Source organism: Leuciscus leuciscus (assembly GCF_965113295.1).
Source record: "Leuciscus leuciscus genome assembly, chromosome: 5".
Classification (NCBI taxonomy): Eukaryota; Metazoa; Chordata; class Actinopteri; order Cypriniformes; family Leuciscidae; genus Leuciscus; species Leuciscus leuciscus.
The window spans coordinates 15,403,371-15,417,741 of record NC_138729.1 but is presented as its reverse complement, the minus strand read 5'-3'; the positions used below and the strand labels follow the sequence as shown (position 1 = coordinate 15,417,741).

Sequence of the window (14,371 nt, the reverse complement as noted above, 5' to 3'; positions counted from 1 at the left end):
ATATCAGAAGAAAGATTTTTAAGGTGGGAGAAAACTTTGGAACGTTTAATTTGACCACCCAAACCACGCACATTCCATGTAACGATTCTAATGGAGTGACCAGAAAATTCTAATGGAGTGAGCACAAATCAAAAATGAAATTATAAACTAAGTAAAAAGTAAAAATCCTCCATTGAACACAACCCATGAACATACCCTGAACACAAAGAACAAAAATACAAGTAAATACAAAAGGAACAAGTTGAGATCGTTTCTGATACCGGTCCATCCAAACATGGCGAGTGGCCAGAAAAACTTTACCACAACCGATTAAGTAGTGGAGTTGGCTCCAACAGGATTAAAGAATTTAACACCATTAAAACCAAATCGCTGCAAACAAAAAAGTACAGGACGTAACTAACACAGTGAATACACAGTGCGTCCAAGTAGAGAGAGAAAAAAAAAAAAAAAAAAGAATATATATATATATATATATATATATATATATATACTTTTTTTTTTTTTTACAAATTGGATCGAAAGAGAGTGAGTATTGAAAACTACCAAATATCAATCCGTACTAAACCAAAAACTAACACAACCAAGTATTTTAAAAGGAGAGAGAAAAAGAAAATACTCACGAGAAAAGTAAAAAAAGAAAAAAAAAAGAGGAAAAGTCTCTGAAGTAGCCTAACGTTACCCATGTAATCGTCCCTTAGGCACTACTCAGCAACGTTTTGATTGTAGAATCGTTCAGCAGCCTCGGGGGAGTCGAAGTAGTCCTCCGAACCGAACCGTTGTATGACACACGAAGCTTTGCCGGGTAAATCATGCCAAAACGAACACCGCGCTTATACAGTAGACCCTTGACGTTGTTGACCGAGGCTCTTTTTTTAGCCACCGAAGCGCAAAAGTCTTCATAGAATTTGATTCTATGTCCCTTGTACAGAATCTCTTTCGTGGCCCTCGCCCACTTGAGCACAGCTTCCTTCTCAATATAACGGTGAAATCGCACTATAACAGGACGTGGATTTTGGCCTTGGCGAGGTTTAGGTCTCAGGCTACGATGGGCTCTGTCAAGCTCCGGTGAAGCAGAAAGGATGTCGCCGAGAACTTCTGAAAAAAAGTCCGTCATAAACTGCCTATGGTCCTTTCCTTCAATATCCTCTGGGAGGCCAACCACTCGGATATTCTGTCGTTTAGACCGCGAGACAAGGTCCTCCACGCTAGCTCTTAAAGCGCCGTTCTCCTCCGTTACCGACGTCACCTTCGACTGAAGATTCGAGACCTCCTGTTCAAGTTGGGTTATCCTGTCACTGTGATCGGAGAGACTGGTCTCCATGTGAGTGATAGTAGAGGCCTGGGTAGCCAGTGTAGACCCAATAGAGGAAATAGACGAACGAAAGGACTCAAGTGACGAATTCAGCAGCGCAGTAAGTTCACCAGTTATATTTTTCCTTAGTTTCTTGAGTTCGCTAACCAACTTGTCAGTCATCAGGGGGGTTAGAGCGTCATCTGCCATGTTGCCGCTGTCAGGGCCAAGATGAGATGCCTTGGTCTGGGCATTGATTTTACCGCCAGCTCGCGCACCTTTGCTCATTAGGAACAGATTACCGGATCCAAAATTGACCCGTTTAAAGTAAATTGATCAAAAATAAAGTGTTATGGAAATGAAATACGGAAATTATATCAGAGCACTGACACCACGCGTCTCTCCACTACATGGAAAAACCGGAAGTCATAAATATATTTATAAAGACGCATTAAGACCTATAATGCATTATAAGAACAGCACAAATTACAGCACAAAACCAGCACAAATTACATTTATATTATTTTTTATAATTACTTATAAATCAGTGTATAATACTGATTTTCAATGCATGCGCATTGTAAAAGCAAATGCATGACTTATAAGTATTAATTACTCCGTCGTATGGTTACTGTATTTATAAAGATGCAACCAGCATATAATGTTATTACATTATAATTACAATACATTTTTTGTAATTCAGATTTATTTCTGTCAAATAAGTGAATATATTGTTATGTTCTTATAAATACTTATTGTGAGTGATAATACAGTTACTAACCTTTATTAATAAAGTGTTTTAAATAAAGTGAAAACATAGGATGCAATTTTCCTCAAGCATATGTTAAGAAATCATGAAGATGTGCTAATTATACATTTTACTTGTAAATGTAACTAATGAACAATAAGTCCTGTAATAAAAAAAGAGATGTTTTTTTATTAAATCTTTTAAAATATTACATACAAGAAAAATACTCCAACAATATTTTTAAAGTATAGTTCCAAACTGCTATAAGCAATACCATGCTGTATGTTTGAGGAGATATAGATTTTAACAATTCAAAATTACCATTCATGACCTCTAATGCAAACATTAGCCATTAAAGACATAATTGATCACTAATTGGTACAGCAAACAAGTGTCTCTGGAACTATTTTATCTTTGATCATTTATAAATCAATGTATAATGGATTTTGAGCATGCTTTGAAAAAGCAAATGCATGACTTTTAAATAATTATTAAAAATAATATAAATGTAACTATAACTCTTCTTATAATGCAGTATAGGTCTTAATGAGTCATTATAAATATATTTATAGAATAGTAATACTTACTTATAAATAAGTATAAATGGGGCTATAATTCATTATAAGCATGGTCTTCATAGAAAGAGGAACCGATGATGTTTTATTTTTCTTACAGAGAGCTGATGAGAGTCATCTGGGGGATATTGGATGTACCTCTCAGTGTCAAATGAGAGAAAACCCCAGCTTATGATCCTATCCTGCAAACCAGACACCTGAAAAACAAGACTAGAAGTCAAAGACACTCACCCAACAATATTATTGGTTTGATTGCACCGACACTAGCTGGACATCACTGTTTTTCTGCAGAAATGCTTAATAAATGAAATTAACTAATTTAATAATTGATGATCTTTATAACGGAACTGAATCAACACTGAACTGACTTTAGTTGAACAATGACACTATTATCTTTTAGAGCTGCTGTACATGCAGCTGCAATGAACTATTTGCATCATTATTGTTATCACTGTAAAGCTGCTTGAAATAATCTGTATTGTTTCAATATAAAGGTGACTTGACTTAAAGGCGGTATAAAAATAAAGGTGACGACTTGACTTGACCCTACAATGTAAAAAGAAGAGGCTACAGGAAAAAAGGGTTGGTATAAGGGATGCACCGATACCCCTTTTCCTGATCACATTATGAAATTAATGTCTTTCTCCAAAACAGTTATTGGCACCCCTAGAATCCTTTATAAGTAAAATATCTTTGAAGTATATTCCCATTAATATTTATAGTTTTTAGCACACCAGGGTGAAACAAGAAGTCATAGCTAGACAATTTCATGTTCCTAGTGAACATGAAATTGTCTAGCTATGACTTCTTGTTTCACAGGTGTACAAATATGAGGAAACACAAATGCCAAATTCCCTTAATCATCCATGACAATGAGTAAAACAAAAGAATGTAGTTCTGATGTGCAGCAAAAGATTGTTTAGATTCACAAAATAGAAAGTGGCTGTAAAAAAATAGCTAAAGCATTGAAAATTCCCATTTCCACCATCAGGGAAATAGTTAAGAAGTTATAGTCAACTAAAGATGTAACGAATAAAACTAAAGATGTAACGAATCTGCCTGGAATATGGACGTGTCTATATTGCCATAATGTACGAGGTGGAAAGTTTGTACAATTTATATTGTAATTATATTCAGTTGTCAAGGTATATGTTTAGCTCATGCAAAGTTACTTAGAATGTTATATGTAACATTGTATGCAAGTTAAATGTATTATATGTATGTATTGTCCCTGTAATCTACATAGAATTTGATTTAGAATTTTTAATTTCAATGCCTTAAAGTCACCTTGCTAAATGTAATATTACCTTTCCACATAAAAACTGTGGCACTATTTCATTCCAGCAGTTTCATTGTATATTAGGCCTTTTGAGGAATCAGATATTCACAGGTATCTCAGGATAATGTTAACTTCTAAACTTTGGGGGGTTGTAGAGTTAAAAAAAAAAAATTACCAACATATCAGAGTTGGTTTATATAACTAGTATAAATCATATTTATATATATATATATTTATTCCTTTGTTGTATGTTTATATGCAGGGCTGTAGTACTCGAGTCCAGACTCGAGACCTTTTTTCTATGGTCGCGAACTTGTCTCGGACTCGCTGGTATTCGGACTCGGACTTGTCTCGGTCTCAGCCACTGGTCTTGCCAAATATGGCTTTTGGTCTCGACTGAGTCCAGGTGTCTTTATTATGTTCCCAGTAAGCACACACACATATGTCGCCGCGATGTATGTGTGCTTACTGGGAACATAAAAATATTGGAGGGAAAGTGAAACACTGGCCACCTACTAAGTAGTGATGTGCATTTAGACTCTTTTTCGTGAGCTGGCTCGTTTGACTCAGCTCACTGAAATGAGCCGGCTCTTTTGACTCACAAACGGCTCTTTAAAAAATGAATGTTTTAACTCGCTGAAAGTCCACCGCTAGTGCAACATGAATATTCACATTTTTTATTGTCCATAACAACCCCAAAACTTGCCTGCTTTCTTTGCACATCTGGGCAAAGTTTTTCGACCTTTTTTAAAAAAAGTATTTTTATTTGAATGTTATAGAGCTTGTAGAAGTTTAGCTCTTGCGTTCTTCTGAACATCTCGCTGATGACATCTGAACATTGCCCGATGTAATTTCTGAGTCGTATCACTCCATAATCTGCCTCTCTTTTAAATGCCTATTCCACGAGTGGTAGGCTACAATGACTGGCTGTTTAAAAATATAGCTAATATCGAAACAAAATAACCCAGGCAGTCTCATCTATGAGACGTTTAGGCCTCCTCCAATAGTAGCCTACTGACAGCTGGGCTCATAGCTTGCAGGTTTGCTTAGTGGCAAACTTTTTTCATTTGATTGGTTCAACCGCCACCCGCCCGAACTTAATTAAAATAGAATTTTTCGTCACGTCATCCGCCCGATCCGCGGTTTATCCGCATCTCCGGTGTGTGTGTGTTAGTTGGCTCGGCCCTCCCTCTTGCAGTTTAATTGGTTTACATCGCGTGTATGATTGACAGGAACAGAATGTCAGGCTGATCAGACAGTCGAAACGAATGTGTGTGCGCCTTTAGGCCTATATAATACTTTTTTTTGTTGTTCTTTGAATTAGTCAATTATTTTAAATAAAATTAAAATCATTCATTATTGCATTATTACATAATGATTTAATTTCTATAGGCTAATAGAATTAATCATTTCTATTGGTAATAGTAGTGGGTTGGTGTTTGTATATTATCAGTTCTAACACTGCTATTATGAGGTATCACCATATGTCATCATTCTGTTTTCTTTAGATTAGAAGATTTTATGATATCAAGGGGAATGCCTATACTTAAAAATCCTGGGTGTGGTGACACTGTTTCTGCTTTTAGATCAACAAATAATAACCCACAATGATTGTCTTGATAATGTCATGCATAAGACTTTTTTTTCCCTGTCCTGGACGCGGTCTTGACTCGGACTCGAACCTTTTTGGACGCGGTCTTGACTCGGACTCGAACCTTTTTGGACTCGGTCTTGTCTTGGACTCGAACCTCTTTGGACTTGGTGTCTTGACTTGGACTCGACTAGTCCTGGTCTTGGACTTGTCTTGGACTCGACAAAGGTGGTCTTGACTACAGCCCTATTTATATGTATATTTAGTTTAACCTCTATTAACTGATAAAAATGAGCTGCAGAAAATAAAACTCTTTTTCACAGTTTAAGAATTGCAACATTATATTGCATAAAATGTATTTTATGAAAAACTAAAGAATATAGTTCTCATGTGCAGCAAAAGATTGTTGAGCTTCACAAAATAGAAAGTGGCTGTAAAAAAAAGCTATCACATTTCCACCATCAGGGCAATAAGAAGTTGCAATCAACTAAAGATATTACGAATCTGCCTGGAAGAGGACATGTGTCTATATTGCCTAAATGAACGGCGAGGAGGAAAGTCTGAGTGGCCAAAGACTCTCCAAGGATTAGTATAGTTGAGTCTTGGGGTCAGAAAGCCTAAAAAACAAACAAACAAAAAACCTTACATCACCACATGTTGTTTGGGAGGGTTTCAAGAAAAATCCTCCTCGCTCATTAAAAAAACAAACTACAGCATATTCAGTTGTCAGACACGACTGGTACTTCAAATGGGACCGGATTCTATAGTCAGATCCCCCCTGCTGGAGGTCCTGGCCATCTTGTTCAGATACAGTATGATGGATTCTAGCAAATACAAACTGGCTTATCCACCTGGCGCTATTGGTGGGTTTAATCCAATCCAATTCAAGAGCCGTTACGGCTCTGTCCAATTCCTTTTAACCTCTCGACGATGCTCAATGCGTTCTTTTTAGCAAAACAAATCGCTCGAGTTGGCGTAAATACCACTAAAATCGCTCGATTCCATTGCTGCTTCTGCAAACCGCTGATCAACACTTTTGGGCCCTGTCCCAAATGGCGCACTTCATGCGGACTTTCGGTCTCGTGGACTTGAATTGCGCGTGCTCGCTGAGTCTACGAGTCCGTAGGCCGTCCCATTCAGCATTTAACCGCTCTGAAGTGTGCTCAGCAGCGCCCCCTTTGTACCCTTGAAGCGGTCTTCCACGAAGCCCGCATAGATGCAGGCTCCACGCACTTTAACTACCCAGGAATCCTTGCGAAAGGCCAATCAGACAACAGATGGGAGGAGATTTCACTCACGGATAATTGTTGACATGGCTGTGAAGAAAATATTACTGTTTTTATGACCTAAATGTACATTTTACCAGTTGTTACCTACAGTTTATACAAACATTATGGTCATCGACCAGTGGTTGATGTCTCAAACATAATAATAGCGTGTTTAATAATACGATCGCATTATGATTCATTAAATAAATAGAACCGAATGGCAGGGCTTTACTGAGTCATATGTAAACATAGTATGAATATTGAAACCTGTAAATTGAAAAAAATATGTTTAAATTATGTTTTAAAATTGTAATCTTAGTTCAAATGGAACATTATGTATTATTATGTACAACTGTATACATCATTTAAATAAGCATGATTTATCTATTGTCTAATGCCCAGGTGATATGCATAATATCAAAATATAGAACTGTAAAATTAGGCTGTGTAGTGGACATGCAGATAAGACGTCGGAGCGCAAAAATGTGATTTCTCCTGTCCAACAACAACCAGACCGTTATTTCCGGCATGCCGATCGAGTCTGTCCCAAAAATACCTCTCAATGCGCCCTCGTGGACTCGCGCCAAGGGCCCTATAGGTCTGCACTACATGACGTCACCAAAGTGTGGACTCTGAGGAAGTCCACAAGTCCGGAGTGTGCCATTTGGGACAGGGCCTTGGTTACACATTTCCTGCCTGTAGTTTTTGCGTCGCTCTGCAAAGTACGTCACCCAGATCATCGGTCTGATTGGTTGAAGGACTATCCAATTGCGTACAGAGTCATTTGAACTATGCCCGATGATCACGCCTCTTGTGCAGTAGAAAATACATAGCAGACTCCCCAGACTAATGTTCAAACTTAAAAGATTGAGCTTGGTCTGGTGATAGCCAGACTAAGGGATGCCAACAATTCTGACCACAACTGTATTTCCTTCAGTTATTTTCATGCTTAATTATGCCTGTTAAAAAGTATTGTACAAGCCTCTGTTACTTTCACTGTTCATTCTATTGCTCCATCATATAAATTGTTTTTTAATTTAAATAGCACAGCACATATTTAGAATTAAGGATTTTTTTTTTCTACTGGCCTGGTTGGGTCAGTGGTTCAAATATTTAGATACCAGTGAAATATCACAATTCTCTATTACTATTTTGATACTAAATCAGTCAATAATAAAATAAGAACAAATAATCTAATTACAAATAGCACAAATAAATATAATAAAACAAAGATACAAATGAAATAAACAGTGCTTTAAACTCTGAAATAAACTCAAGAGCAGTGAGTGATTTCTTTTTCCTTAGTTGTTTGATTTACATTAAAACACAGCAGCAGGCTTATTAAGCTGCTGTCCCACATGTGTTTTATTTCTCAACTGTTTATGTTCACTTAACCCCTTAACTGTCACCCCCTTTTTGAGAATGGACATTAAAATGCACTATTCAAGCTTAAATGGTTGTAATTCAAGAATGCTTTGGAGTATAGACCTAAGTTTGGTCTTGTTTTAAAGGGAAAAATAGCAGAGTATTGGTGAAGTGAAAGCACTTCAAAAAAATTAAAGTATGAAAAAGTTATGGAAGTTTAAATTTACATTAAATCAAATATAATTTATTTAATATTTTTCTTTTATATAAAATATACATTTTACAAAAATATGTTTTACAAAAAAAATTTACTATAAACTCAAAGCTATATATCTAACCAAGTTGTGTTCCAAATTTGAAGTTGATATCACAAAAATTGAAGTTCCCATGAGATTTTGTTTAGGCGTATTACCAAAAATAGCCACCGGGTGTCATTGAATTCCATTGAATTTAACTGTATGCATTCTAACATAACAAATTAATACATTTCTGTCCAAATATCACTTCTGTCACAAAATATGGAACCTTGAGACTCAGACCTTTCTGACAATATGTGTTTTGTCAAGATTAGAAAATATTTTTATCATAAATTATGAAACATAATGATGCCCAAAAGGGGAGGAGCCTGATAAAATAATTTAGAGTACCGTTTCTATGGTAACACAATGTTCAATTTCAAAACAGTTTTCACAGGATGAATCCTGAGATCGTAAGCTTTCAAATGATACCTAATTTATGATAACTACTAAAATATGTAATGTAATAATAAAAAGGCGATAAAAAAAGATAATATTATATTTTAGAGGATAATATATATATTATACTTTTTAGAAGATAATATTATTTTATTTTTTTTATTGACAATGCTAGATTAAATGTTTTATTATGAACTTTTAGCATGAAAACCAAAGTTTCAATTATTAAAAGTGTGTGCGTCGACTTTTTGTGACAAACGCCAGAACTCCTGTTATGATGTCGATTTTTTGAGGTGCACTCTTGTCATAAATTCATCTATTACTGTTCCTGCATAAATTGTAACAAAAAAACAGTGCTGACATATCTATTAAGGAGTCTTAGACCTTTCCAACGATATATAGTTTGTCATGATTAAATTAGGATTTAATTGTAATATAGTGACGTAAACTTAGGCGTCCCGTATACGGGACGGTGACAGTTGACATAACCAACTATATTTACTAGGATACTCGCAAAGACGGGAGTTTTTACACAATTTTGTTTGAATTCATCAGTTCAAATGCAAGACGACGTGAAAGAGAATTCAATGCAGTATTCAAGCTCTGAGACACAGCTTTCTGGGCGCACACTTTGGATGTTTGCGCACAGTAAACTTCTTGTCCAGTTGTTAGACTTCTTGTCTTGTTAATGTAGGGAACCACTTGTTATACATAAATGTTATACATAAATCACGTAACAGTTCAAGTTTTTACTTATACGATTTAGTTTTAAAGGCACACCATGCAGTTTCTTTTTTTCTCAAACACCGACCCCTAGACCCCTTCGTTTACCATCAAAATTATTTCAAAGCTGTTATATTAAGGTACAAATCTTGCATAGTGTGCCTTTAATCCAAATGATGCATGTGTGCTGAGTGAACGATCAGCAATCAAGAGCATGCAAAAGAGGTGTGTCCTCTCTCTTTTTACCATCAGTTAATGTTAGAAATATGTGCCTCGATTTACCTTCTTTTCGATTTACATATCTAACCGAACTACAAACTTTCCACTGATGTATGTGAAAAGGGGATGTGCACTCGACAAGCTTGATTGTCTGTGCTGCTGCATGCTCAATCCACTCCGCGTTTTGCTTATCAGCTCACGCTCAGCAGATATATATATATATATATACAGTATGTGTAAATATTTAATTTGTTTAACATTCTATTAATTCTATACATTTACTTCATAGGCATCTTTCTCTGCTATTTAGATTCGGCTCTCTGTTTGCTCTGTTGTCTGTGTTTCTTTGTCACAAGCACTGTACATGCTGCGTGGTATCGGAGTACGAGTACACAAGCGCAGTGTCGGTGCATCCGTAGTTGGTACTAATGCATTTGATACATTATAAGATATTTTTTTACCTGTGTGACTGAACTCATATTCCCAGTAAACTTAAAGCTGATTGGTTTATCACTCAACAGCTGGATGGAGCAACAGATGAGATGACACGTAATGGCACTGCAATGCTGCTAGAGAAAAAGATACAACTCCATAGTAAGAAAATTCATAGTAAGAAACCAATTCTTACTATTTACTATAATAAGAAAAAAAATTACAGTAGAGTTAAAGGCAAAAAAAAAAAAAAAAAAAAAAAAAACTCACCTGTGTCAGATTGGAGCTTTTGCCATTTTTGGAGGAAACTTGCTTTTCACAAGTTGTACCGATTTCATTCTGGCTCACACAGAAGAAGAAGAAGATGATGATGATGATGATGAAGAAGAAGAAGAAGAAGAAGAAGAAGAAGAACAAGAACAAGAACAAGAACAAGAACAAGAACAAGTAGTTCACATCTCATGATGTTTGTGGCTGGTCATGAGAGTATAGTAAAAGCAAAACCATCTAACCCTTATTTTGAGCAATAGTTGAGCAAAAAATAAAATAAAAATAAAAATCATTGGGTGGTTATCTTTAAAGTTAAATCTTTAAAACCATTGTTTTCCCACAAAAACTGTTATAAGAGAAGGTTGTGATTTGCTGTTTTCTGGGATGCACAAGGACGTTTACATCCAAATGAGATGCATGAATTGCCATGTGCGTCCCTGAACTCCTCTGAAGGTAACATAAGTCTTGATGGAAACACAATGCATTTGTAAGATGCAAATGAGTCTGTATTTAGGACTGTGCACTTGTGATCAGATCACCGGAGGCAGATTTTAAATTGAGTCAAATATACTGTATGTAAATAGCGTGTCACTCACTATTTCAGGAAGAGACACACTCCATAAGATATCTAACGTCATCTCCACTGGAAATAAAAAGGAAATATTCACAGGTACAGACAACTTTCCAATGTTCTCCACCTAGTGTTATTTTTTTTAAAAGGAAGAGAGAAAAAGGTTATGGATTATGAAAAGTCCAGAACTGGTTGTAAGGAAAAATGTACAATAATTGAGCTCAGATTTTAACATGTAAGTTAACATGAAACGATATTTGCAACCCTTTTTTATTTTCACAGAGATCACAGAAATCAACTTGAATTGATTTTATAGTGCATGTGAATTTGCAGTGAATTGTGGAGGAACACCACCAGCACTCACCGAGTATGGTGACACACTACAACATACCTACAACATCCTAATACAATGTCTAAATAATGTTGTGGCTTTGGTTAACATTATTTTTTCTGCCTTCATGACCTGGTAATGTCAGATAAACAGAAACCAGCTTATTGCTTTTGGATAAAAGATTACAAAGAGAAGCATTGGTTCCCTTTCAGTTGTTCACGTTCGACGTAGTCGACTGAATGGGATCACGCTAGGGAGCCTGTCATCTTCGAGTACTATTGAACGAGCCAATGCAAATTGCGTGATTCGGTAAATACGGAAGTGGATGCACGCACTAGTTGCTTTTTGCTTCGGAGCCGATCGTTTTTGATGTCTCTTAAGAGTATTGTTGTATACAACAAGCGAGTGTGTCAGTGTTCTTCTACAGCATCAAATTTCGGTGTTTGTTGACGGCTGGTTAGAGGGCGGAAAAATTTGTGCTTCACTGTTTCAGTTCACTGTTCAGTGTTGCCGTGGTCATTCCCCTGTGTGCTCTGGCACTGGTGAGGGGTCCCATTTCCTGAAAGAGCAACACATGTGCGTTTGCGTCTTTTTCATGATGCCATTCCACCCGTGCGTTTCTGGATGTGATCGTTCCCTGTCCCCCCAAATGGGCGGTCACAATAGTTGTATCACGTGTTTGTAGAATGTATAATATATATTTGTATATAATGTATGTGTATATATGCAGCACGCAAACTGCAAACTATTTTATGGATAGTTTGTGTTCTCATTGCGAGGATATGAATATCACGGTGTTGAGATCGAGACTCGCCTTCATGCGTGAAGGTGGAATCCCCATTACCACGCCCCACTACAGCGCCGTGTGGTAGAGACCTGCACTCCCGCGGGAGTCCCGCGGGACCCGCGGGACCCGACGCAAAACAGAGCGGCGCGGGACAAATTTTGAAAGGTCATTGCGGGAGCGGGCGGGATGATGAAGGTGCACTTGCGGGTGCGGGCGGGGGGGATGATACGCTGCACTCCCGCAAATTAAATATGAGTGTAAAGTAAAATATATAAATTATTAAAGTAGCGTACATAATTTGTAGTTGTGAGGGAGATTCTGTTTGGCAGCAATAAAAACGTTTTAAGCAGCCTAAACTTGGATGTTGTCGTTTGGGGTAGGGCGGGGCCTAATATCACGCACACTTGTTTAGAGACAATTCCTTCCCGCTGCTCCGTGTTCGAATTCGAAAGCTTCAAGTTCAAAATAGACAGCATGGAGGAGGAAAAGAGCACCTCTAGTGCTTCAGATATAGGCCTAAGCGCTTCAGATGTAAGTACTTCTCTAAAGAAAGGCACATTTACTACAAAAAAAAAAAAATCACGAAACCTCAAATCAGACATTTGGCAGTCTTTTTCGGTTGTGCATGATGGAGAGGGGAATCAACTACCTTTTGCCTGTTGCGATAAATGCCAAAAGGTGTTAACATACAACGGACACTTTCTGTCGTGAGACAGAAAGTGAACATACATCCTGCCTGCCGTCTTGCGGGCATTTGCGGGCGGGAGCGGGACATAATATCACAGATGCGGGCGGGAGCGGGACTAAAAATGACAAATCTTTGCGGGAGCGGGCGGGAGCGGGACTGAACACTGCGGGAGCGGGCGGGAGCGGGACTGAAAATTGTGTCCCGCGCAGGTCTCTACCGTGTGGGGTGGGTGATCAGGGGATCATAGTGAGGCTTCACCGCCCGGTAACCAATCCCTGTGGGCCCCTCACTCCTCTATCACATCGCAGCCGGTGGAGCCCCCCGTTGAGCGCACTGGTCCCTCTGTAATGGACCGACCAGCCGTTTCATTCGGGGACTCTCCAGAGGACAGGATGCCGATTGCAGCATCGGAGGGTGAGCTGACCTCTGGAAATGATGACTCGGCTTCATTATCTCCCTCTGGGAGTGTAACGTTGCCCGAGCCAGATCCAGAAACATCAGCTATGCTGAATCGGGCCGCCGAGGCTGTCGGGCTCGAGTGGAATCCTCCACGATGTCCCGAACAGTCTCGGTTGGATGATTGGTATCTCGGGACGGGCCGCGCTGGTTCTCAGCTCGCCGCCCCAGTGCCTTTCCTTCCCGAAGTGCATGGAGAGCTTACCAGGTCGTAGACGCCACCTTTCTCTGCCAGAAACTGCTCGAATAAGCTTTTCCCCCCTCACTACCTTTGACGGAGGAGCGGTGAAGGGTTGCGAGGCTGTCCCTCCAATAGAGCGGTCTGGCACGACACAGGTGCACCTGTGTCCGGCGTCCGCTGATTTTTGGATGGAGCCCCTCGTCTCCCCCCTAAAGCCTGTGAGTTCTCGCCCGCTCTGACGAGCAGAGCTTACAAGGCCTGTGGGCAAGCCGCCTCCTCTTGCGTGCCATGGCGCTGCTACAGGTCTATCAGGCCAGGGCACTCATGGACATGCACGAGTGTAGCCCAGACCTTGCGCTCATAAGTGAGCTCTGCACTGCATCCAACCTCGCCCTATGGGGCACGAGTGTTGTGGCGTGCGTGATCGGTCTGGCGATGTCCCCGTTAGTGGTCCAGGAGTGCCATCGTTGGTTCAGCCTGGTTATGGCGGATGCGGACAAGGTTCGGTTCCTGGTCTCCCCAATTTCCCAGGTTGGGCTGGTAGGCGATGCGGCGGAGAACTGCGCCCAGCAGTTTTCTGCCGCCCAAGCGCAGACGGAGGCAATCCGGCACATCCTGCTCCGGCGGCCCGCTGCTGCCTCTACCCCGCCGGTAGAAGTTCCTCCGCCTGCTCGTCGCCGAGGGTGTTCCTCTGCCACCGTTCCCGCTGAGCCTCCGCAGCAGCCTCCAGTCAGGCCTCAGCATAGAGCCGACAGCAGTAGGGATGCACAGTCGCTCTAGGCGCTGCCAAGCCAGGTGGCAAGCGACAGCGAAAGCATTGGAGGAGGATGCTTTTGGAGTTGGTCACTGATCCACTCCCTCCCCCCGGGTGGAGTCTTTGTTTGTGTGTGTGTGTCTGTTC

General features: G+C 39.4%; 1 protein-coding gene and 1 long non-coding RNA gene across 12 annotated transcripts in view; one reads left to right on the top strand and one right to left on the bottom strand.

Moving 5' to 3' along the window:
• LOC309499883 (integrin alpha-X-like) overlaps positions 1 to 14,371 on the bottom strand; it is a 298,717-nt gene that overhangs the window by 6,769 nt on the left and 277,577 nt on the right. For 6 of the 9 annotated variants that reach the window (XM_082171377.1, XM_082171370.1, XM_082171376.1 and 3 more), the window contains 4 exons: positions 11,053 to 11,154; positions 10,457 to 10,525; positions 10,216 to 10,323; positions 2,713 to 2,811 (listed from right to left, as the gene is read on the bottom strand). In XM_082171377.1, coding sequence (XP_082027503.1) covers positions 2,713 to 2,811; positions 10,216 to 10,323; positions 10,457 to 10,525; positions 11,053 to 11,154 — 378 coding nt within the window. The remainder of the gene's footprint in view (positions 1 to 2,712; positions 2,812 to 10,215; positions 10,324 to 10,456; positions 10,526 to 11,052; positions 11,155 to 14,371) is intronic. The other 3 variants (XM_082171372.1, XM_082171374.1, XM_082171375.1) reach the window with 3 other exon arrangements.
• The window catches only part of LOC309499980, a 735,980-nt gene that overhangs the window by 544,522 nt on the left and 177,087 nt on the right, over positions 1 to 14,371 (top strand). The window lies entirely within an intron of this gene.